Here is a 23,534-nt window from a genome sequence, read left to right as displayed (position 1 = left end):
TATCCTAATCTCATATTATACTAGGTAGGCAAAAAACTATTTTTATTCTAGTTTTGTTTTTAACAAAATGTGTCAACTACAGTTTAGAAAAAGTGATAGAAAAGAATCGTCTCTTATCTTTTTATCCTGTTGGGTAGAAGTGACAGGAGAGCTTTATCTGCTCCTGATCCATGAGTTTAGGGTGTAATAATAAATGGCTTATTCAAGAATTTTGCACACAGCCTTCTAGGAATGGTATATTTAAGAAAAATGGGAAACTGCAAACCATATTTTTAGGAAACAAAGACAAGATGAATGGTCTCTCAATTGCTCACAGTATTGAGCAAACATACATTTAAAGGATAAATAAGCACTATTAGATGCTTAAAGGATTTAGATAACCAAGTGTTTGTTAACAACATCACAGATCTTTATGAAAAAATTTATGGCAATTAAGAAGAGCTACATACAAGATTAAGTGAAACAAACGCAGCTTTTATAGCACACAGCTCAGTCTGAAAAGTTCAATCACTGTCTACAGGCCTTCCCTGCTCAGATACCTTCATCAACCTCCTTCCCGTCATGGCGTGAGCTGTTCTGCACTGCTTTAGCATCTGACTTTGATTTCTTCTTATTTTTCTTTGACTGAAATAGTAAAATAGAATATTACTTATTGTTTTTGAAAAGGTAGGAGCCAGTAAAATACATAATGAAATGTATGAAACTGACAACTAAGATATTTCAGCTTGATTTAAAAAAAAAAAAACAGCGTATTAAGTGGCAATGAGGTTATAATTGACTGGTTACTTTATAATTACAGTAATTTTCTAATTTATTGTTTAAAAATACAGAAGGTATTACCCCATTTTAGATATGAAAAACAAAGGTAGAACAGGCTCTACTGTGTCAGAATTAAATTTAGTAAGTAAAAATTCAAGGTTTTCTTGGCTCCAAAACCACACTATGCTCTTACACAAAATGTGTCCTACATTACAATAGAAATATAATACTGTATTAGGCTGCTCTAGGAACAATGAAATTATAATCTACCATCATTTTCTGAAGGAAAATTATGTACCAAATAGTGGTTTGATTGCACAAGATATATTGCTGATAGATCCTATGTACTGCAATGAATCAACTGTATAAAGCAGAGATTATTTGGTCAGTTTCAAAGCAACATGGGAAAAAAACCCCTCAGAGTGCATATGCTTAACAGCCCAATAAAAATAAAAATTCTAACACAAGATACATAAATTCTGGAACAGTCTTCCAACTCCTTACTGCTAATTTTATATGCTCCTTTCAAAGGTGTGCCAAAACTCTACATGATTTCTGAATTTAGATAGGTGGCTCCAGAAAAGAAATAACATTAACAATATAGTAGGGTTTTGGTGCTGTTGTTTTATTGAGATTAGCTCTCCTTTACCCTAAGCTGATCTCAAATATAGCAGAGGATGACCTCAAATTCCTAAGCTTCTTGCCTCTTCCTCTGGAGTGTTGGAATTATTGTACTGACACACTTGGTATATAGGTGTGTACCACCATACCCAGCTTTAAACATTTGGTTATATATATATTGTAGTCACTCATTTAGTCACTGAGATTAGCTATTCACTCATTACTGTATACCATCTATTTTTAATTCGATATATTTTTTATTTACATTTCAAATGATTTCCCCTTTTCTGGCCCCCCACTCCCTGAAAGTCCCATAAGCCCTCTTCCCTCCTCCTGTTCCCCCATCCACCCCTTCCCACTTCCCTGTTCTGGTTTTGCCCTATACTGCTACACTGAGTCTTTCCATAACCAGGGGCCACTCCTCCTTTCTTCTTGTACCTCATTTGATGTGTGGATTATGTTTTGGGTATTCCAATTTTTCTAGGCTAATATCCTCTTATTAGTGAGTGCATACCATGATTGATCTTTTGAGACTGGGTTACCTCACTTAGTATGATGTTCTCCAGCTCCATCCATTTGTCTAAGAATTTCATGAATTCATTATTTCTAATGGCTGAATAGTACTTCATTGTGTATATATACTATATATATATTTTTTTTTTTGCATCCACTCTTCTTTTGAGGGATACCTGGGTTCTTTCCAGCTTCTGGCTATTACAAATAGGGCTGCTATGAACATAGTGGAGCACGTATCCTTATTACATGCTGGGGAATCCTCTGGGTATATGCCCAGGAGTGGTATAGCAGGATCCTCCGGAAGTGATGTGCCCAGTTTTCCGAGGAACCACCAGACTGATTTCCAGATTGGTTGTACCAATTTGCAACCCCACCAGCAGTGGAGGAGTGTTCCTCTTTCTCTACATCCTTGCCAATACCTGCTGTCTCCTGAGTTTTTAATTTTAGCCATTCTGACTGGTGTGAGGTGAAATCTCAGAGTTGTTTTGATTTGCATTTCCCTAATGACTAATGATGTTGAGCCTTCCTATACTCAAAGGATAAGCAGGCTGAGAAAGAAATTAGGGAAATGACACCCTTCACAATAGCCACAAATACCTTGGTGTGACTCTGACCAAACAAGTGAAAGATCTGTATGACAAGAACTTCAAGTCTCTGAAGAAGGAAATGGAAGAAGACCTCAGAAAATGGAAAAATCTTCCATGCTCATGGATTGGCAGGATTAATATAGTTAAAATGGTCATTTTGCCAAAAGCAATATACAGATTCAACGCAATACCCATCAAAACCCCAACTCAGTTCTTCATAGAGTTAGAAAGAGCAATTCTCAAATTCATCTGGAATAACAAAAAACCCAGGATAGCTAAAACTATTCTCAACAACAAAAGATATTCTGGGGGAATCAGTATCCCTGACCTCAAGCAGTACTACAGAGCAATAGTGTTAAAAACTGCATGGTATTGGTACAGTGACAGGCAGGTGGATCAATGGAATAAGATTGAGGATCCAGAAATGAACCCACACACCAATGGCCACTTGATCTTCAACAAAGGGGCTGAACACATCCAGTGGAAAAAAGATAGCCTTTTCAACAAATGGTGTTGGTTCAACTGGAGGCCAGCATGCAGAAGAATGGGAATTGATCCATCCTTGTCTCCTTGTACTAAGCTCAACTCCAAATGGATCAAGGACCTCCACATAAAGCCAGACACTCTGAAGCTAATAGAAAAGAAACTGGGGAAGACCCCTGAGGACATCGGTACAGGGGGAAAGTTCCCGAACAGAACAATAGCTTATGCTCTAAGATCAAGAATTGACAAATGGGACCTCATAAAATTGCAAAGTTTCTGTAAGGCAAAGGATACCATCAAAAGGACAAATCGGCAACCAACAAATTGGGAAAAGATCTTCACCAACCCTACATCAGATAGAGGGCTAATATCGAATATATATAAAGAACTCAAGAAGTTAGACCCCAGAAAACCAAATAACTCTATTAAAAAATGGGGTACAGAGCTAAACAAAAAATTTTCACCTGAAGAACTTCAGATGGCTGAAAAGCATCTTACTGTATACCATCTTGAAGTTATGGGTTACATTTTAATTACAAGATATTTATAATATGAATAAGCAATAGTATAGTTTGAATGAACTGAATAGATGGCGTCAAAGTGCATTCCCTATCTATGAGGAACTTGCAAAGAGAGTCAGCCTTATACACTTGTGAGTTTCTCATCTACAGTTCCAACCACTTCATGTTGGAAATACATGGAATAAAAATACTCCTGTACACGAGTACAGACTTTTTGGTCAGCATTCCCTGAATAATACAGTGTGAAAACTATTTATATATCATATATTGTTAAGCACTATAAATAATTTAGACACAACTAAAAGTATGGGAAGATATATGTGATAGATATTACAGACACAGCAACATTGTGTAGTATAAGGGATTTAAGTACCTAAAGAATACTGGTATCTGCATGGAGTTCAGGTGCCAAGACCACACAGATTGAGGGACGACTGTATTTTTAAATTGTGAATTGTGAAATGTAGTAAAAACTGTTTTTGACATGACAATCTATTTTTAAAAAATATTATTTTTTACAAGTTGTTTTATTCTCTTTATAACTGATCTGATTTTGGTTTTAAAAAAAGTTTTTATTATCATGTGTTATATTTAGCATACTACTTTATTATATTTACCAGATTGTTCATATCTACTTTTTAAAATAATTAAACTTTTCAAAGAATTCAGTGGCTTTCATATATTCAAAGTACTTGTAAAACTACCATTACAATTTTCTTTAGCCCTAAATAGAAACCTTGACTCCATTAGCAGGCATTCCACAGCTCCCTTTCCTCACTGAACTACTTATCTTGTCATTATGATTCAAAAGAAAAGGTAACACACTGAGTAGCTGTTACAGTCCAGAGTCTATTCAGTACTAGAGAAATCAGTGTTTTAAGCTTTAAAGCCAGATGATTTTGTGACAACCATACCGCCAACATTTACTCAGGGTTAAACTACATAAAAGTGAACTGATGGACTGCTCTGCTAACACTTGCTTTGTTAAAAAAGAAAAGAAAAGAAAAGAAAAAGAAAAGAGAAAAGAAAAGAAAAGAGAAAAGAAAAGAGAAAAGCAAAGCAAAGCAAAGCAAAGAAATCAGGATAGATTTGGGATTTCAATGAATAAACTATTATTAAAAATATTTTAGCGAATTAACGAGGGTAATATAAGTCTGATATCTGGAGTAACCACGGCTAATCTTGTCTGAAACCTAGTATATACAGTATACTTCATCTCAATTCAGATTAATTTTGAGTATTTAATATCCACATGTGGCTAGTGGTTGCTATATCAACAGTATGTCTCTAGAAACTATAGTAAACACTCCTTTACAATTAAGGAATTTGAGGGTATAAGGAGAAATACCTGCAGAAACTGTCTGTCTACAATCATGGGTTACTAAGTGTGAAACTAAGCATAAAGTCCAGTTCTAAATCCAGACTTGGCATTTACAAATACCCTGTTAGTTTAACTAATTGCCAAAGCATATTTAATAATGATAATTAAATGTAAAATGATTTATGTAGTAGACAAATCAAGGTAGAGGTGAGCTAAAAAGCTTCCTTTCTGCTGTCTTGCTTTCAAATGCTAGAAGGTGCTACCTAGGCTGCTTGGGGAGAATGGTCATTAATGGTCTCACTCTGCCAGGCAAGAGGTGCTAAGTGGTGCAATAGTTGAACAACTGGTATGGGAGTAACCAATAACTTTGACTGGATCTGAGGCCTGCTCCACAGGAAGGAATTCACATTTAGTTCTGTAAACATTAAAAAGGGGGTGGTGAGGATGAGGCCATAGGCTTTAGTAAGGAAGCTACAATGGTTTTGTTAAAGAAACATGCAGTAAGCCAGGACTGGTGGTGCACCCCTGTAATTCCAGCATTCGTGAGGCAGAGGCAGGCAGATTTCTGAGTTCAAGGCCAGCCTGGTTGGTCTACAGAATGAGTTCCAGGACAGCCAGGGCTACACAGAGAAACCCTGTCTCAAAAAAATAAATAAATAAAAAATAAAAAATAAGAAAGAAAGAAAGAAAGAAAGAAAGATCTTGTAACTCTCCACGTGCTTTCTAAATATTAGTTTATTCCAGGAGATTAGTGCTGCTGTCAGCTTTGGTAAGAGAAGCTTCTTTTTGCAATGGACAGTGGTTATTTCAGAAAGTTGTAACTGTTCAAAATACTGAGAATAAGTGACTGAAATGCTCAGCCCTACATGGGACATCTGTGTCACTCCCTTGAGGGCTTAAAGAACACCATGGAAGAGGAGTTTTGGAAAAGGATACAAGAGCCAGAAGATGAGGCTGAGTATTGTTTTTTTCTTCAGTCATGTAGCCACAGGATATCCATGTTCCTATAAATAATGCCTTATCCATGCCCCTCTGAGATTAAATTGAGTGGTATACCCCCCAAAGATAGAAACTGAATAAAAAAAATAAAGATAGATTAATACTCACTCCGGTATACTAAGATTTGTCAGTAAATACCACCTTGGACTAGACTTAAATATGCTTTAACTTTACCACTATCTCTAAAAGTTTTTACCAAAAATGTACATTCAGATGAGACAGAATAATATTCAAGTAAAGTTTTAAGATTAACATGCAATACATAGTTATTTGCCCCGGTTATCTTACTGACAAAGTCTTCCTTTGTGTATAGAGTACATTCATGTTATATGAACATTCTCCCTCTGAACTCTATCTCTAGCCCTAACTCTGCAGCACAGGCAAGCCTTAAACTTGTGATTTTCTTGTCTTGGTCTCTCATGTGGCTGGGATAACAGGCCTGTGCACCTAAGATCCCATTTTACTGTCTTATACTTTTAAGGAGATCTACTGTAGCTAAGACGTCTAGGGGACACCTTGACACAATAGTTTAGCTTTCTGGTAATTATTCTCCCAACCATATTTTGTTGTCATGTTCCTCCATGAAATCACGTAGATTATTGTAAATCTTTTCCAAACAGCGTAACATTAGAAATCCTAAATAATTTGATTTAAAAAAAAAAAAATATATATATATATAATCTGCTGAATAGACATTTCTGAAAAGACGGCATGGCCAATAAGCATATGAAGAAATGAGCAACACCCCAATCATCAGGGAAATGTAACTCAAAACTACAGTGAGATATTAGTTTACCTCAATTAGAATGGCTCTTATCAATAAAACAAAACAAGGGCCACTGTGGGAAAACTGCTAATTAAGGTCAAAGTCTACCATTGACCTATATATAGTCTTCCAGGGTTTGTCTCGTAATGGGGGATTCCCTTCCCTAGCAGGGCTTCTCCTTCTCTGGGGAATTCTAAGCTCACATTTGCCTCAACCTGAGGAATGTCACATAGCCTCAATAAGATTACAGGATCAATTTCTTTTCTTCTAATAAGAACCTGTCCAATCCACATTCGAGATTCCTGAAATGCTTCTCCTGAAAAGCTTATGAAGCTTCCCAGGTACTCTAAGCCCAATGACATTTTCCCATCCCCTAAAACTTTATAAGCACTGAATGGCCCTAAGTAAAGTTTATTAGCTGGTCCTGGTGTGATCATTCATGAATTAGCCGTCTATCTGCAGGGCAGAGAGATGGTTCAGCAGATCTAAATGCTTGTAATGCAAGCTCAAGATCTGATTTTTCTCCAGAACCTGCAGAACCCATTTAATGTAGTGGCTGTAATCTCAGAACTACATTGAGGAATAAAGAGGCAGAGACAGGAGTATGCAGGGCAGCAGAATCAAGAGACTCTGCTTCAACGAGGTAGGAGAAAAATCAATTCCCAAATGTTGTTTCTGACCTCCATGTACATATTGTGGCACACACATGCCTACTCACATGTGCATACACACACGCATGACGGTGAGCTATAAACAAAGAAACTGTACTCTTGGGAATGTAAACTGATAGAGTCAGTACCACAAATATTATGAAAGGTTCTCAAAAATAATAGTAAACCTACCATATAATTTAGCAATACTCTGATTAGATATATATCCAAGGAAGTGAAATCATTCTGTCAAGGAGACACTGCATGCTTCCATTCAACTGGGAGATTTTAAGAGTTAGTAAGGAACTCAGTGGTTAAGAGCACTAACTGCTCTTCCAGAGGTCCTGAGTTCAATTCACAGCAACCACATGGTGGCTCACAGCCATCTGTAATGATATCTGATGCAGTCTTCTGGTGTGTATGTGAAGACAGCTGCAGTGTACTCATACACATAAAATAAATAAATCTTTAAAAAAAAGTTAGTAACATGGAAATATAAAGTAGAATAGAGGTCACTAAAGGGTAAGTGTATGGAAGATGATAGAGGTACACAGAACTGGGGGCAATAGTACTAATGTTCTCCAGAACAGAATAATAGTTTACAACAATTAATTATACATTTTCAAAATAACTCCTAGAAAAGAGATTGAAGATACTCACTAAACAGAAATGGTAGTATTTGAAAAGATGGAAGACACTGATTACTCTGATTTGACAATTACATATTTGTATTGATTTATGTTGTTAAACTCCATAAATAAGTACAAATATTGTGTCAATAAAAACCCAGTCCTTTCTTGAATTAGCTCCATATAACCAAGATTTATAAGCTATCTGCTATGTGTCAGATGTCATTTATGTGTCAGATGTCATTTTTGAAGCTAAGTACAGAGAACTAAATGCCAGTGAATATCAGCTGTGCCAAATACAAAAGAAAACAGATATTAGGAAAAATTCTCATCTTTAAGTGCTATCTTTCCCCTCTTTATATTGAAAATACATTCTTTTCTCATACAATATATCCTGACTATAGTTTTCCTCCTCCTCTTCCTCCTCTATCTCCTCCTTCCAGTTTCCCCTCCTATTTGGATCTATTCCCTTTGTCCCTTATTAGAAAAGGAACAAATTGCTATGTTATCTGGAGATAACAACAAAACATAGCAAAATAAAACACGGTAAGATAAAACAATGACAGTCACATCAAAGTTGGACAAGGCAAACCAATAAATAGAAGAGCCCAAGAGAGAAAGCACAAAAATCAAGAGACTCACTTATTCACACACTCAGGAGTAAGGGCTACCTTCTTAATGCTTAACTCCCAGTAAATCTATACTAGTGCATTTATCCACCTTCATTTTCTTCTGAAAATAAAATAATAAAAACAATGAGGCAAGTTTAGAGAATTCCTTAGAAATTCTTAGAACCTCCTTAGGAATTACTCAAAATATGCAAATAATAGTTCCAACATTCAATTGTGAATCCAGGTAAACTCACTTAAATACTTAGAATGTGTCTATACTTAAACAGCCATGACTTGTAAAGCTCTTAAATTCTGACTCTATTTTCTAAGATGCATTACACAAATGTAAGCAAATAAGCACTCTGTGTATGCAAGAGGCATTCAGCATCACCATAGGCTATTCTAGTTGATCCTTGTTTCAATGTATGCTGCTTTGGATTGTTTTGTTTGGTCACAATTCTCAAACCTCTTGGTCAGAGAATACTTTTAGACACTAAGGATTTATTTATTTAGTTATGCTAATGTATTTCAAAATAATCACAATTATCTATCTATATAATTATACCTATAGAGTGGCATTTTTCACAACAAATGACAATGTGAGAACATCATATCTTTTAAACACCTTTAATATTTATTTGAATAACTATCTACTTCTGTGTCCAATTTACTGCAATAACTTGTTTTTATTATGGAACATGAAGAAAATGCAGAGATGTTCACAGATGTGTGAATAAGTTTTATTTTGTGGTGTTGGGGCTTTAACCCAAATGATCTATTACTGAGCTCCATCCCTGGCTCACACAAGGATCTATCCAATCAATGGAGAAGTGGGAAGGATTGTTCTCTCCCCTCTTCAGATAATTCTGAGCATTCTCCCTCACTATTATATCAGATTAGTGTTTCCAGGGTTGGAAATGATTAGAAGGAAAAAAGAAAACAAATAATTGCTAAAAGACATGAGATTTCTTTTGGGAATGAGGAAATTATTATAAAATTTGATTGTAGCTGTATGTAGGGTTTTGTTGTTGTTGTTGTTGTTTTGTTTTGTTTTTTAAAGACAAGGTCTCACTATGTAACTCTAGTTGTCCCGGAACTCACAGAAATACAGCTGCCTCTGCCTCCTGAGTGCTGGGATTAAAGCATGGTTGTCATGCTGTGGTGCTTTGAATAAGTTTGTCCTAGGGAGTGGTACTATTAGGTGGTGTGGCCATGCTGAAGGAAGTGTGGAAGTATGCCACTGTGGGTGTGGGCTTTGAGACCCTCCTCTTAGGTGCCTGGAAGCCAGCCTTCTGTTTGCCTTTGGAACAAGGTGGAGAATTTCTGCTTCTCCAGTGCCATTCCTGCTTTGATGCTGCCATGCTTCCTGCCATGATAATAATGAATTGAACCTCAGTCACTGTAAGCCAGCCCCAATTAAATGTCCTTTATAAGAGTTGCCTTGGTAATGATGTCTCTTTACAGTAATAAAAACCCTAACTAAGGTACATGCCCAATTTAGTACATTTTTTATTTCTTTCAAGATAAAACTCTTAAAAAAAAAAAAAAAGAAAAGAAAAAGAAAAGATCAATGTGGCAGGACCTGAAAAAGGTTAGATCAGGCTAGTTCCATAGGCAGGAATTTTAGATCAGGTTCAAAACTGGAGTGTGGGGCTAGAAAGATGGCTCACTAGTTAAAAGGCTTGTTTTGTAGAAGATCCAAGGTGGTTCTCAGCACCCATGTTGGCAACTTGGAACTGTATCAGGTATTTGATTCCCCTGCCCCTGACCTTCTCATGTATCTGCAGGCACACCATGCACATAAACTTACACAGGCATATATTTAAATAAACAACCAAACATCATAAAAGGAAAAAAAAAAACCTGTGAAATGTCTTCTAAGATCACTGACAAAACATGAAGTATTTTTGGCAAATAAACTATCTGTAACTAAAGTTTCAGAGAATCCAACGCCCTCTTCTAGCTTCCATGTGCATTACACATGCATGTGCACGCATGCGCGTGTGTGTGTGTGTGTGTGTGTCGTGTGTGTACACACACACACACACACACACACACACACACACAGAGGCATAACACCCATACACATAAAATAAATCTTTAAAACTTTTTCATACTCTACCATATTTAAAGTAACTTTGAATGAATATGGATATTTAATGGTCTTTGTTTTGTTTTAAAAGACAAGGGTGTCCTATGTAGCCCTGGCTGGTCTTGAATACACAGAGATCTAGCTGCCAACTACAGTGCTGAGATGAAAGGTTTACACTACCATGCCTAGGTTATACATGACTCTGTAGTATAAAGGTTTTAGTCGACTACAAAATACTAGTTCTCTAACTTAAACAAATTTTATGAAATATTAAGATATTACATGGTAGACTTCTTTTTCTTTTTTGAGATGGGATCTCACGTAGCCTAAGCTGGCCTCAAAATGAATTAGTACTTAGCTTGGTTGAAACTACCCTTGAATTTCTGATCCTCCTGCTCCCGCCTCCCAAATTCAGGGATGAAAAGCATGCCTCACCATTCCAGGCTTAAAAAGAAAAATCATATTTATAATACCAAAAGTGATATCAGAAATTTTTTAAGTATTGGAAGTTGTTAATGTCATAATAGTAAATCTAAATCTTCCAAATTTCTAATTTTCATCTGACAAGTCCTTTTAGCATTTGCAGTAAACACTATCTTGTTTTCCTTGTCATGGTGGAATAATTTTGTTTATTCTTGAGAAAATGTCTACAGATGGATACCCATGTCTGAAAAGCCAATCATTTCAAAGAAAGAATGAGGTAAGTTGCTAGTTCATCTTACAATTCACTGTATAAGTGTTTTTTCTTAAAATAATCACTGTTCTTCAGCATGAAAGTATACCTTTATACAGTCACATTTCATCATGAAGAGTAGTTAAAAAACATGTACTTTAAGATGGCGCATCAGGTAAAAGTGCTTGCTTCCAAGTCTGACAACCCAAGCTCACCATCAACCTCTAGAACCCACAAGGCAGAATGAGAGAAACAATTCCTCTTTGCAAATTATCCTGTCCACATGTGTGCCTACATAGACACAAAATAAATATGATAATGAATACAGATTAAGAATTAAGCTAACAATCTAGCAAACTTTCTTCTTCCAACATGGAATGGACAGCAGTAAGAACAAAAAACAGCTTGAGTCATAGTAAAGAGACAGAATTTTTTTTCTCCCTACTCCAATTAATTGTGTATTTGTTTTAGATTCCAATAGAAGCCCCTCTTTCCGGTCCCTACTCCAACACCTCCTCTCCCACCCCCTCCCTTTCTCCTCTGAGAAGGGGGAGGACCCCTGGACACCAGCCCATCCAGACACATATAGAACTGGGCCCTCTCCCACTAAGGTTAGACAAGGCAGCCAGGTTGGGAGAACGGGATCCACAGGCAGGAAAGAGTCAGAGACAACTCCTACTCCAGTTGCTGGGGTGACCCACACGGAGACCAAGCTGCACATCTGCTATATATGTGCAGGAGCCAGTAATTTCACCCACTGCTTTGGCACCATCAGAGCAAATATCAACACAGTAAAAAAGGCAAATCACATTTTAGTTACTATGTAAATAGTTTTGTTTTCAGGGACTCAACCAAAGTACCCTTAGGGCTCCTTTCTCAGGGATTCAATGACCAATTTTTAAGAATTGCTGCCTTAGAGTAACTGAAGAAGTATTATTACCAGCCATGTAGTCTTGTGTAGTTAGCTACTTATTTATCTATTAAAGATAAATAAAACAGCACTCCCAGTGTTGCTTATTAGGATGAAGTGATATGAAAATATTTCACTCATTGAATGCTGTTAATTTTTATAATGAATATTAGGAATGATATTAGGATTTCAGTGGATATCATTGACTTTATCTTTTAACAATCTACTAATAACCAACCTTTATACGTTTTGTTTATGACTGGTTTTCTAATTAGCAATTTTCACATTTCCCCCTTAAATTTAGACCTTTATAATCCTAAATGCAAATGGATTCATTAATCATAAATATTGCTGACAGATGAATTTGCCTAAAGCTTTACGTATATATAAATTAAAAGAAAAAACATCATATGCCCCTCCACCTTGACCTCCCAAGCGTCTTTAAGGCTTTCTCCCTGAGTGTGAATAATACCCATATTCATTTGATTCTCTCCCTGCAACACTGGCTTCCCTTTCCAGTTACTGAAAAACCATCTTGAATTAGGTCAATATTCTCTCTTTTTTCTTTCCTTCCTTTTTGAGACAGAGTATCATTATGTAGTGCTGGCTGGCCTGGAACTCACTGTGTACAGGGTGGCCTTTAACTTATTCTTTGCTTCTTCCTCCAGAAGCTAGATTAAAGGCGTGCACCATCATCCCCAGCGAGTCAATCTTTTCTGGCTACCCAAGTAGGATTTCCTGTCTCCTTTTTCCACTGAATACCTGGCACCAAATACCCTATTTTATTAGACGGCTTCTCTATTTGGCCTCCCAGATAGTTTCTTTCTTTGCTTCTCCTTACTTAGATTGCAATATTTCTGAGGGTAAAAATATAGCTGGGTGATGGTAGCAAACACCTTTAAAACTAGCACTTAGAAGGAAAGCCAGGGCTATACAAAGAAACCCTACCTCAAAAATAAACAAACAAACAAACAAACAAATAAATAAATAAAATGCCTAAAAAGACAAACATAAAAAACTATTATTATTTCTCTATCCCTTCAGTAATTATTTAGCATAGTGCCTGGCTAATAGCCCTATATGATCTGTACTAGAAGCTAGGTATGAACGAGGCACTGACTGCCTCCATTTCAAAACAAAGATTTAGAAAACAACTACATATGGTGGCATGTACTTGTAATCCCAGCATTATGAAGGTGGAGGCACGGGAATCATAAGTTTGAAGCTAGTCTGGGCTCTAAAAACAGAGATTAACATATATTAAAAAAATAAATAAAGCCAACCTAGAAAACTATGGCACTTAATCTGATATATACAAATAAGCTCACTTTAGCTCTCCATATATAAAATATATGGGCGTGTTTTTTTTCTTTCTAGACCAAGTTTTATCTCTTAGACTTAAACAAGAGAGACAACCAGTATTATAACTTGAGATATAATTACTCTTTGTACAAAAATCAAGCTCCATAGGGCTGGAAACAGCTCAGTGGTTCAGAGCAATTGTTACTTTTCCCGAGGACCCAAGTTCCGTACCTACTGCCCACAATAGGTTGCTCACAACTTAACTCGAGGCCCTGGGGGATCCACAAGAATGTTAAACACACTCCCTCCCCTACCATGGAGCACACACACGCATGTGAGCACACATGCACATACAGAAGCACTGTAGAAACCAGAGGACAACTTCTCCTACTATGGTAATGAGCTCTGGGATTGAACGCAGGCCTTAGGCTTAGTGGCAAGTGCTTTATTTCTCAGCATAGTTATTTTGTTAAATAAAGTCAACTGTAGGCAGATACTAGGTAGATAATTCAATTCCCCTAATAAGGGAAATCAGTTTAAACAATACCACTGGACAATTTTATTAAGCATTTTTTATATTAAAAAGTACATTATCATGAGTAACAAGACTCTATTATGATAGAATCAAGCTAAGATTTGTTATTTGTATAAAGCCAGACCCTTACTCAAACAAAAGAAACTCAAGTTGCACATTACATTTGGCATAATGAAACATTTACTAACACCACTGTAATGTTTAAAAAAATGGTGACATGGTTTTCTTTAAAAAACATAATAAAAATTTAACTTTTGCCACCTATCCAGTATGATTACTCTACATTTTGCAGTTTCCTTAAATGGAAGACTTACACTCCTATTAAACATGAAAGCATAATTTTATGTCATTCACTTTATTAAAAACTTTATATACATATGTTCCCAAGCTTACCTTTTCATTTTTCTTGTCTGTCTCTGGTGGCTGTTTTGCAGTTATACTTCGGAGAGGTCTAACAACTTCATCCTCGGGTACTTCAACAGTCCGTCCATTTGGCTGCATAGGTAACAAGAAAACACTATAATATCAAACTGACTTACAGATAAAACCAAAGATTTATAACTGTGAAATATCATATACAAGAAAATTCTTCTCTGACCCAAATTAACAGGGTTGCTTTTATATGCCCATATCATCTAAATCTCATTGGACTAATGAGTGTTTTGTGATGTGGTGTGTGTGTATATATAAATGAATTTATTGTTTTTAAGTCTTTTTTAACTTTCATTGTCTTACATGTACGTCTACTGGCCATGTGTCCCTATAGAGGTCAGAAGAAGGCAACAACTCCCCTGTAACAGAAGTTATAGATGACTGAATCCCTTTGTGGTGCTGAGAACTGAACTCAGGTCCTCTGGAAAAGGAGCCCTCTCCAGCACCTCCCTCCCCACAATGAACATATAAACAATTCTGTACCATAAATTTTCTGATCACACACAGTAGTTCCTCCAATTAAAAAAAAAAAAAAAAAGAAACAGAGGTAGTTATAAGGAGCTGTGAAATGTATTTACACTATGATCACCATTAGCTTGGGTAATCTCAGAGCACCTAACCATCTCTAGATTTTATTTCTATACCTATAAGTTTGGCGCTATTTCAAAAAAAAAAAAAAGTCAGTAAACTTCTTTAAGTTGGGTTTTTTGTTGTTGTTGTTGTTGTTTAAATTATGTGTACATGTGTGTGATTTTGTGCATGTGAGTGTGGAGACAAGAGGAGGCTAAGATCTTCTGGAGCTTAGTTATAGGTGGTTGCAAGTTACTCAATGTGGAAAACAAATTCAGGTCCTCTGCCAGAGTGGTACATGCTCTTAACCAGTGACCCCATTGTCCAGAGCCTCAGCAAACCTTTTTGTTTGTTTTGAGACAGATTTTCTCTGTGCAGCTCTGGCTGGTCTAGAATTCAGATTCACGTGACTCTGCTCCCCGCTCCCCCTCCACCTAAGTACTGGGAACAAACTTTTTTTTTTTCCTTTCCGAGACAGGGTTTCTCTGTATAGCCCTAGCTGTCCTGGAACTCACTCTGTAGACCAGGCTGGCCTAGAACTCAGAAATCCGCCTGCCTCTGCCTCCCAAGTCCTGGGATAAAGTGCGCCACCACTGCCGGGTGCAAACTTTTTCTCTATAGAATTAGACAGAAAATATTTTAGGATTCATATAGTCTTTATTGAAACTGTAACTGCGGGCATTGGTGGCACACGCCTTTAATCCCAGCACTGGGAGGCAGAGGCAGGCGGATTCAAGGCCAGCCTGGTCTACAGAGTGAGTTTCAGGTCAGCCAGGGAAACCCTGTCTCGGAAAAAAACAAAACAAAAAAACCAAAACCAAAACAAACCAAACAAATAAACAACAGAAACAACCAAAATGAAACTATAACTCATCCACAGCAGCAAAAACAAGTAAGCAAAGATGATATACAGATCAATGCATGTTAGAAGATCCTAATGTTGCTTCTAATTCTATAATGTAATGGCTAAATTCTACTGTCACAGACACAAGCAAACAAACAAAACAATCAGTTCATTCTTAACATTTCTAAAATGAGGGGGTTTGTGGGCAGAATCATGTCTGTGATTCCCCAAATCCACTTTGTAATCAGAATCGTTCCTTCTTTGCCCCCTTTTACAATTCTGAGTTCCATTACCAGAAATGGCGCCTGAAGCATTTGGCAAAAGGAGCCCATGCTATTCATTTAATTCTTCTTTCTGAATCCCGGATCACTTCTTTTCACTTCTTTATTTCTCCATACCCAACCCATTATAGTCAGAAAATTAATGTGCTAGTTTTAAAAACAAACTGCACATCATGGTACAGCTATGCACTGAAGGAGAAAAAGTGTTAAATAACTGTGTGTTTCTTATGTACTTTTTCTTTGGCTCTCTTCCCAACCCCCCTTTGCCTTGTCCTATTTGGGTTTGTATTTTACTTTTTTTTAAAGATAATGTCTGTATACTAGTAAGAAAGAAAAAAGGGTGTGGATTTGGGTGGCTAGGGAACAGGGAAGAGGCTGGAATGAGTTGAGGAAAGGGAAATCATATTTTGTATGAAAAAATCTTTTTTTAAAATTTTAACAAGTGTCTATAATGTGACTTTACATGTATTGTTAAAATCAATCAAGCAGGAGCTAGAGATAGTTCAGTGGTTAAGAGCACTTGCTGTTCTTGCAGAGAAACCAAGTTTGGTTCCCATCACCCACATGGTGGCTCACAACCATAACTCTTAATTCCAGGAGATCTGATACCCTCTTCTGTCCTCCCCTGACACCAGACATACATGCAAACCACTTATACACATGAAGTAAAATAAAAATAAATCTTTAAAAATATCAGAGATCGTTTACATTGTAAAACCCAATTTGTAGGTTTTCCAAAGATTTGTGGCAGGAAGTGGAAACAAAAGCTGTCTTCATTGCTGAATAAATGTCTAATTAATCAACATTTAATCTGCTGGAACTTAACCTGTTAAAATTAAGATGGTGAAAACCAAAACCAAATTTCCTTACTCTTGATCTGGTTTTCTTTCTTCGATGTTGTTTGATCACTCTCTAGGTAAGTTTGTGTCAAAGGATGGACTAGTGCGTGGAAAGGTAAGAGTGCTCAGTAGGCGATCTTTTAAATCCTTTAAACTGGTCTCAAACTCTTACATATAGGCAAACGTCCTACTTCAGCCTTCCAGGAGGAAGCTAGGAAAGCTATCGCACCTAAATATCATGGACTATTTTTCAGTTGTCTTCTCAATCGAGCTTGACTGTTTTCATTCCCTGTGGTTAGTTTTTCCTTCCTCCCTCTACCTCTTCCCCTTCTCCTCTCCTCTCCTGAGACAAGGTCTCATTGTGTAAGTGCTGGCTCTTGCTGTATAGTACAGGCTGGCTCCTGCTATATAGTACAGGCTGGCCCTAGCCTCTGGAGTGCTAGGATTAAGGGCCATAGGCTACTGCACCTAGCCTGCTCTATCTCTCTATGTAACTGAACAATATTTCCTCTTAAAATTTTGGTTACAATGATTAATAGCAGACTTCTATTTCATGAGCATCCTTAACAGGATTATAAAACAATCTGTATCTGAGGTAAGCATTTATAGGGTTTAAGGAGTGACTTCTAACATGAGCACTGTTTTTACTTAGGCATGTAAATTTTATACCTGGCTACAAAATTTGAACAGCATAACTTGAAATTACTTAGAAACTAGAAGTTCAATTACCAATTGCCACAGAAATGGAACATGAGTTTTGGAATCAGACAAACTGAGATAAGTTTCATGTGGAAGTTAAGACAACTTTGGGAGTAGGTTCTTGAAACTGAACAAAGCTCACTGGGTTAGCAGCAAGTATCTTTACCCACTGGGCATCTTGTTAGTCCTAATCATTGTGATTTTTAAGCACTTTTTTTAAATTTTACTCTCAACTTTGTGATTTGTAAGTATGAGAAAATGGTATACCTAGCTTCTAGAGCTCTTGTTAGAATATACCAAACAGGAGCAAGTGAAAACATATCTGTTCAAAAAGTTTCCTCACTTCTAATATCCTTTCCTATCTATCGGCATGATGCTGCCCATGTGCCCTAATCTCATATTCAAGTACTTATGGTCATTTTTATATTAGCAATCTCACAAATGTTAAAGCATGGTGGTCAAATCATACTGGACATCCAACAGACAATGCTATAGACATAAATTCCTTCAGAAAGTTAGTAAATTCTCTCCAGGGCTAAAAATGGTGTAGGGCTTGCTTTTCAAGAGACAGTATTTTTTGTTACTTTCTGGTAAAACACAAAAATGACTAGCCTAGTGTACACCTTTAATCCCAGCACTCAGAAGGCAGGTAGCGCTCCAACTTCAAGGCTAGCAGGGTCTACATAGTGAATTCTAGCCCAACCAAGGTTATACAGTGAAACTGCATTCCTAAGAAAATTATGTAGCATTTATATGTGTTCATACAATCAATACCCAGTAAACAAGAGAGTAACATGTAGACTCCCAAAAATCCTGAAACAAAGAAAAGCATGATCCCTGTTCTTCAGTAGTTTACAAACAGCAGAGCATGGTAACAGCATGTGTGTGTTAGTTATCCTAACTCTTGGAGGCAGAAGCAGGACTGAGGCCAATAATACAGCAAGTTCTAAATCAACATGTGCCAGAACATTAGTCTCACTCCAAGGGGGTGGGGATTAGCTCAGTGGTAGAGCTAAACTGCCTAGCAAGTACAAGGCCCTGGGATCAGTCCCCAGCTCCGAGGGAGGGTAGGTAGGGGTGGTGTCTTACTCCAAAACCCACAAAAGCACAGCACAGCACAACCAAAAAGGATAGAGCATAGCAAAGGAAGCCGAGTACAGAATAACACACACCAAACAAAATAAACAGGGAACAGTATTCTTATTTCCCCTTTCTGAAGAACAAGGGTGTCCTAGCTGGGAAGGCAGCTCAAGCTCAGCCTGTGGAGTACAGTGGTAGAGCATGAGGGCTTTACTTCAGATCTCCACACTTAATTAACTCTCTCTCTCTCTCTCTCTCTCTGATGCATGCAAATACATAGTTTGAAGGCAAAGAGAGAGACTAAGATTGAAATTTCAAATGTGTGTCACCCTGAACATGTTTCTATTTCACTACATTTTAAATTTTTACTTAGGGTTAAAGCTACAGGGAACATGCAGGAGTCATTAAGTGTGTTAGTGTACATCAGAAAAATGGTAAGAGGTAAAGCATGAAAATTCAGAAGAGTTAACTTTAGCAGAACACATGTATCCTTACAATAACTAGTAATTTCTGAGTATTTGTTCTGTGCCCAGAATCTACCAGAGGCTTCACATACATGATTTTTGTTTATGGACAAGAAAGATGGGAGCCTTCCCAAAGTTAACTCTAAATATACTCCCCATAAGAAAGACTTTTTAGTTGTAAAAAATTCTTATACAAATTCCAGATCATTTCTTAGAAGTTTAAAAGTAGACTGATACATGTTAGATACTTTATTACTACACACAGTGCAGCCTGTAATTTATCTATTTTAAAATCCAACTCCAATTAAAAACTCTTCATAACCATCTTATGAATTTAATCTATAATACAATTTGCAAATTTTGCCATATAGTCCGAGCTGCTTCATTCAGTGATGAAGGTCCCAGTCAAAGTCCAATTCTTCAGGGATTCCAAACTATTTCTCGATTAATTGTATCATGGACATTCAATACCTGTCACATGGCTAAATTATGCTCTGGATAATTTCTGAAAAATGACTGCAAGCACTGTTTTCAGTCTGACATAAGAAAACGTGATAAGGACAACAACAGATACAGCAGATTGTCTATGTTCTTCTTGCCTAGACTCGGATGATGGCTTCTACAAGTTTAGCATTCTGTACATCAGTTTCAAAATTGTTAGCAGAACTGGACAAAACACAAGAAATATAAAAGCTCCCTAGATAACACCAAACTTAGAACTTTCTTGAATAATAACTTAAAAATATCTCCAAAGCACTTTTTGAAAATGTTATTATATCCCAACTGCCGTTTGCCGTTCCTCCTTTCCTCCCTGTCTCCCCCCCATTCACTCTTCCTCCATTTCTGTTTAGAAAAGGGCAGTCTCCCATGGATATCAACAAAATATGGCATATCAAATTGCATGCCATAGGCACCTCCCCTCATTGTAGGCTGAATGAGGCAACCTGGTATGAGGAAAACAGTCCCAAAAGCCGGCAAGAGTCAGTGACAGCCCCCGCTCCCACTGTTAGAGTCCCACAAGACCAAGCTACACAGCTCTCACATACACAGAGGGTCCGGTCAGACCCGTGCAGGCTCCCTGGTTGTCAGCTTAGTCTCTGTAAGCTTCCAAGGCTTTCTTATACTTAAAAAGTAGAACATGGATCAGTAATACGAAAGTAGAACAAATACACGTATTCGGGGGGCTTATTTGCTCTTGGTATCTAAGAAGAACATAGATACTGATGGTCTTTTTATACTAGGACTCTGCCAGTATGAAGCAAAACAATTTACTCAGATATGCAAAATAAACAAATTAATCTTTATAAAAAAAAAAAAAAAAAAAAAAGGAAAAAGTCACATATCTAAACAAATGGAGCCAAAATTCTGGACTTCTTAAAAAGTAGGTTCTTTTTTTGTTGTTTTTCCCCCCAGTAGAAACTTCTAAAACTAAAGCAATAAAGATGTAACTTAACTGGGGAAATTGGGTTTATTCTATGAATACAATTTAGTATCCTGAAAAATGTCATGGAAATCAGAGGTACAGTAAAAAAAATGACCTAGAATAGTCAAGTGGTGGCACAAGACTTCAATCCTAGTACTCAGGAGGCAGAGGCAGGCGGATCTCCATGAGTTCATAGCCAGCCTGGTTTATAGTGAGAGTTCCAGGACAGTTAAAGCTACTATGCAGAGAAACCCTGTCTTGAAAAGCAAAAAAACCAAAAAACCACCACCAACAAAAAACCTCACAAACAAAATGCAACATGATCTTCTTTAGACTGGAAATTAGAATATAATTTTGCTTATGAAACTCCTCTTGTCTATGATCTCAAGTATGTCACTTAATCTCAAGGCTCTTCTGTGAAACCAGGCGCGATCCTTCCTTCTTTAAAATTTTTTTTTATTTTATGTATATGAGTACACTGTAGCTGTCTTCAGATATAACAGAAGAGGGCATCGGATCCCATTACAGATGGTTGTGAGCTACCATGTGGTTGCTGGGAATTGAACTCAAGATCCCTGTAAGAACAGTCAATACTCTTAACTGATGAGCCATCTCTCCAGTTCCACTTAAAAGTTTCTTAATCCATTATTATTTAGAAAGATTTTACCTTTTAAGACATTTGTGTCTGTAAGTATGTGTAAGCATGTGGAGGTACCCATGAAGGCCTGAGGCATCTAAACCCTGTGGAGCTTGAGTTACAGGCATTTGACAGTCACCTGATGGGTGTGCGAGGAAGAGAACTCAGGCATCTTTTAAGTGCTAAGCCACCTCTCCAACCCCATATTACTACTATTCTTTTAATAATAAATCCGGACGAATAGACTTTAAGATAAAGAGAGGGTTGTTACTTAGTGGGAGAACACTTCTGTTGTATACAGGAGACGTGCATTCACTCCTTTGTATGTATCCTAAAGAAAAATTTGACCTATGTGTCAAATAATAAAATTTAAGATTTTGTAAAAAATGTTATGTGTATGAGCCTGCATGAGTATATGTACACTGTGTGTAGGCCAGAAGAGGGACTCAGATCCCCTGGAAATGGAGTTATGAATGTCTGTAAGCTGCTAAGTGAGTGCTGAGTATTAAATCTAGTCCAATCCAAATCTACTTTCAGTAGTACCAAAATCAAACCAAAGTTAAAACAGTTCTACTAAGAATATACTAAATTATACATTTATTTAGCTCAATAACAAATTACTCAAATGACTACAAGTGTGATTTTAGGCATTTCATCAGCAACCAATCAACAAAGCCTCTCATGTCAGGTGGGTTTGCCACTGCCTTTCACTCTATTAGACTTGGAAAGTAAACGAGAAGAGCATATCCTGGTGACTATCACAAAGGAAACAATCTAATTGAAGACAGAATTCTGAAGGGATACCAATTTCAAATCGAGTGATTGGAAAAGGCTTTTCTGAGGTTGATTTTTATATATGTCAAGCCAATTGGCTTTAAACTTGCTATGGAGCCAAGGCCAGCCTTGAATTACTAACCTTGCTTCCACTGCCCAAATGCTGGTATTACACACTTTAGACTTCTGGCTTTCTAAGGTGAATTTTAAGATAAGATCTAAGGACTGATAAAATTAATGGTGAAAGACTTTCTAGAAACTTTACCATTTGTTCATGTAAAGACAATGAACTATGAAAACATTTGTGAAGACTCAAACCAGACAACAATAACAACAAAAAACCAACAGTGGTAGTCTAAAGCGGCAAATAAGATGAAGCTAACAGTGGTGGCGCACGCCTGTAATCCCAGCACTTGGGAGGCAGAGGCAGGCAGATTTCTGAGTTCGAGGCCAGCCTGGTCTACAGAGTGAATTCCAGGATAGCCAGGGCTATACAGAGAAACCCTGTCTCAAAAAAGATGACACTAACAACTGACTTTGAAAGAAAAGCAGGTGCTGGGACATATAAGCCATGGAAAGAGGTTTTGATTCTGAGTACAATAGCTATTAAAAGTTGATCTGGGCTGGATAGATGGTTCAGTGGTTAAGAGTACTGACTGTTCTTCTGAAGGTCCTGGGTTCAAATCCCAGCAATCACATGGTGGCTCACAGCCATCCATAATGAGATCTAACACCCTCTTGTAGTGTCTGAAGACAGCTACAGTGTACTTACATATAATAATAAAAAATAAATCTTTAAAAAAAAAACATTGATTTTAGGCAGGATAGAAATTCAATATTTCAAAAAGACTCCTTACTAGCTAAGCATAGGGACAAACGCCTGCAATCCCAACAACACTAAGAGTCAGGACACCTCTGCTGAGACAGGAGGCTCCTGAGTGAAGAGGTGAGCTTGTGGTGCTGAGTAAGAAAGACACTAAAAAAACAGGGACTAGAGATGGTTAAGGCAGTGGTTCTCAACCTTCCTAAGGCTAGAGACCATTCATCATCTAAGAGCAGACATCTTCTGAAATCATTACTCAGACTAAAGAGCAAATGAAGAATACATTTACTCATTTAAAACCAGAACTGACTTGGAGCAACACACACACACACACACACACACACACACACACACACACACACACAAAACACATAAAAGAATGATTTTTTTTTTTAAAAAAGTCAATAAAAGAGAAAAAGAATGAAAGAAAGAAAGAAGCCAGCAAATGAAAAGTACCCTTCCCTTTCGGTTTTAGAGACAGACCCGCAATTCTTACCTGAAAGAACTAAAGCTAGATTTTTATTAGACGATAAAAAGCAAACCAGTGTATTAAAAATTGATAGGTTGAAAAATATATCTAACAGCAAAAAAAAAAAAAAAAAAAAAAAAAAAAAAAGCAAGGTGGTGGTGACGCCCATCTTTAATCCTGATACTTAGGAGCCAGAGGCAGGCAACGTCTATGACTTTGAAGTC

The 23,534-nt window shown here is 37.1% G+C and overlaps 1 protein-coding gene across 8 annotated transcripts in view; it reads right to left on the bottom strand.

Annotated features, from left to right (window-relative positions):
• Mtdh (metadherin) overlaps nucleotides 1-23,534 on the bottom strand; it is a 58,669-nt gene that overhangs the window by 28,444 nt on the left and 6,691 nt on the right. For all 8 annotated transcript variants that reach the window (XM_052161071.1, XM_052161075.1, XM_052161077.1 and 5 more), the window contains exons 2-3: nucleotides 14,369-14,470; nucleotides 540-624 (exon numbers count right to left, since the gene is read on the bottom strand). In XM_052161071.1, the coding sequence (XP_052017031.1) occupies nucleotides 540-624; nucleotides 14,369-14,470 (187 nt within the window). The remainder of the gene's footprint in view (nucleotides 1-539; nucleotides 625-14,368; nucleotides 14,471-23,534) is intronic.

This window comes from Apodemus sylvaticus, chromosome 17 (assembly GCF_947179515.1).
Source record: "Apodemus sylvaticus chromosome 17, mApoSyl1.1, whole genome shotgun sequence".
NCBI classification, from domain to species: domain Eukaryota; kingdom Metazoa; phylum Chordata; class Mammalia; order Rodentia; family Muridae; genus Apodemus; species Apodemus sylvaticus.
This window is presented reverse-complemented; position numbering and strand designations above follow the sequence as displayed.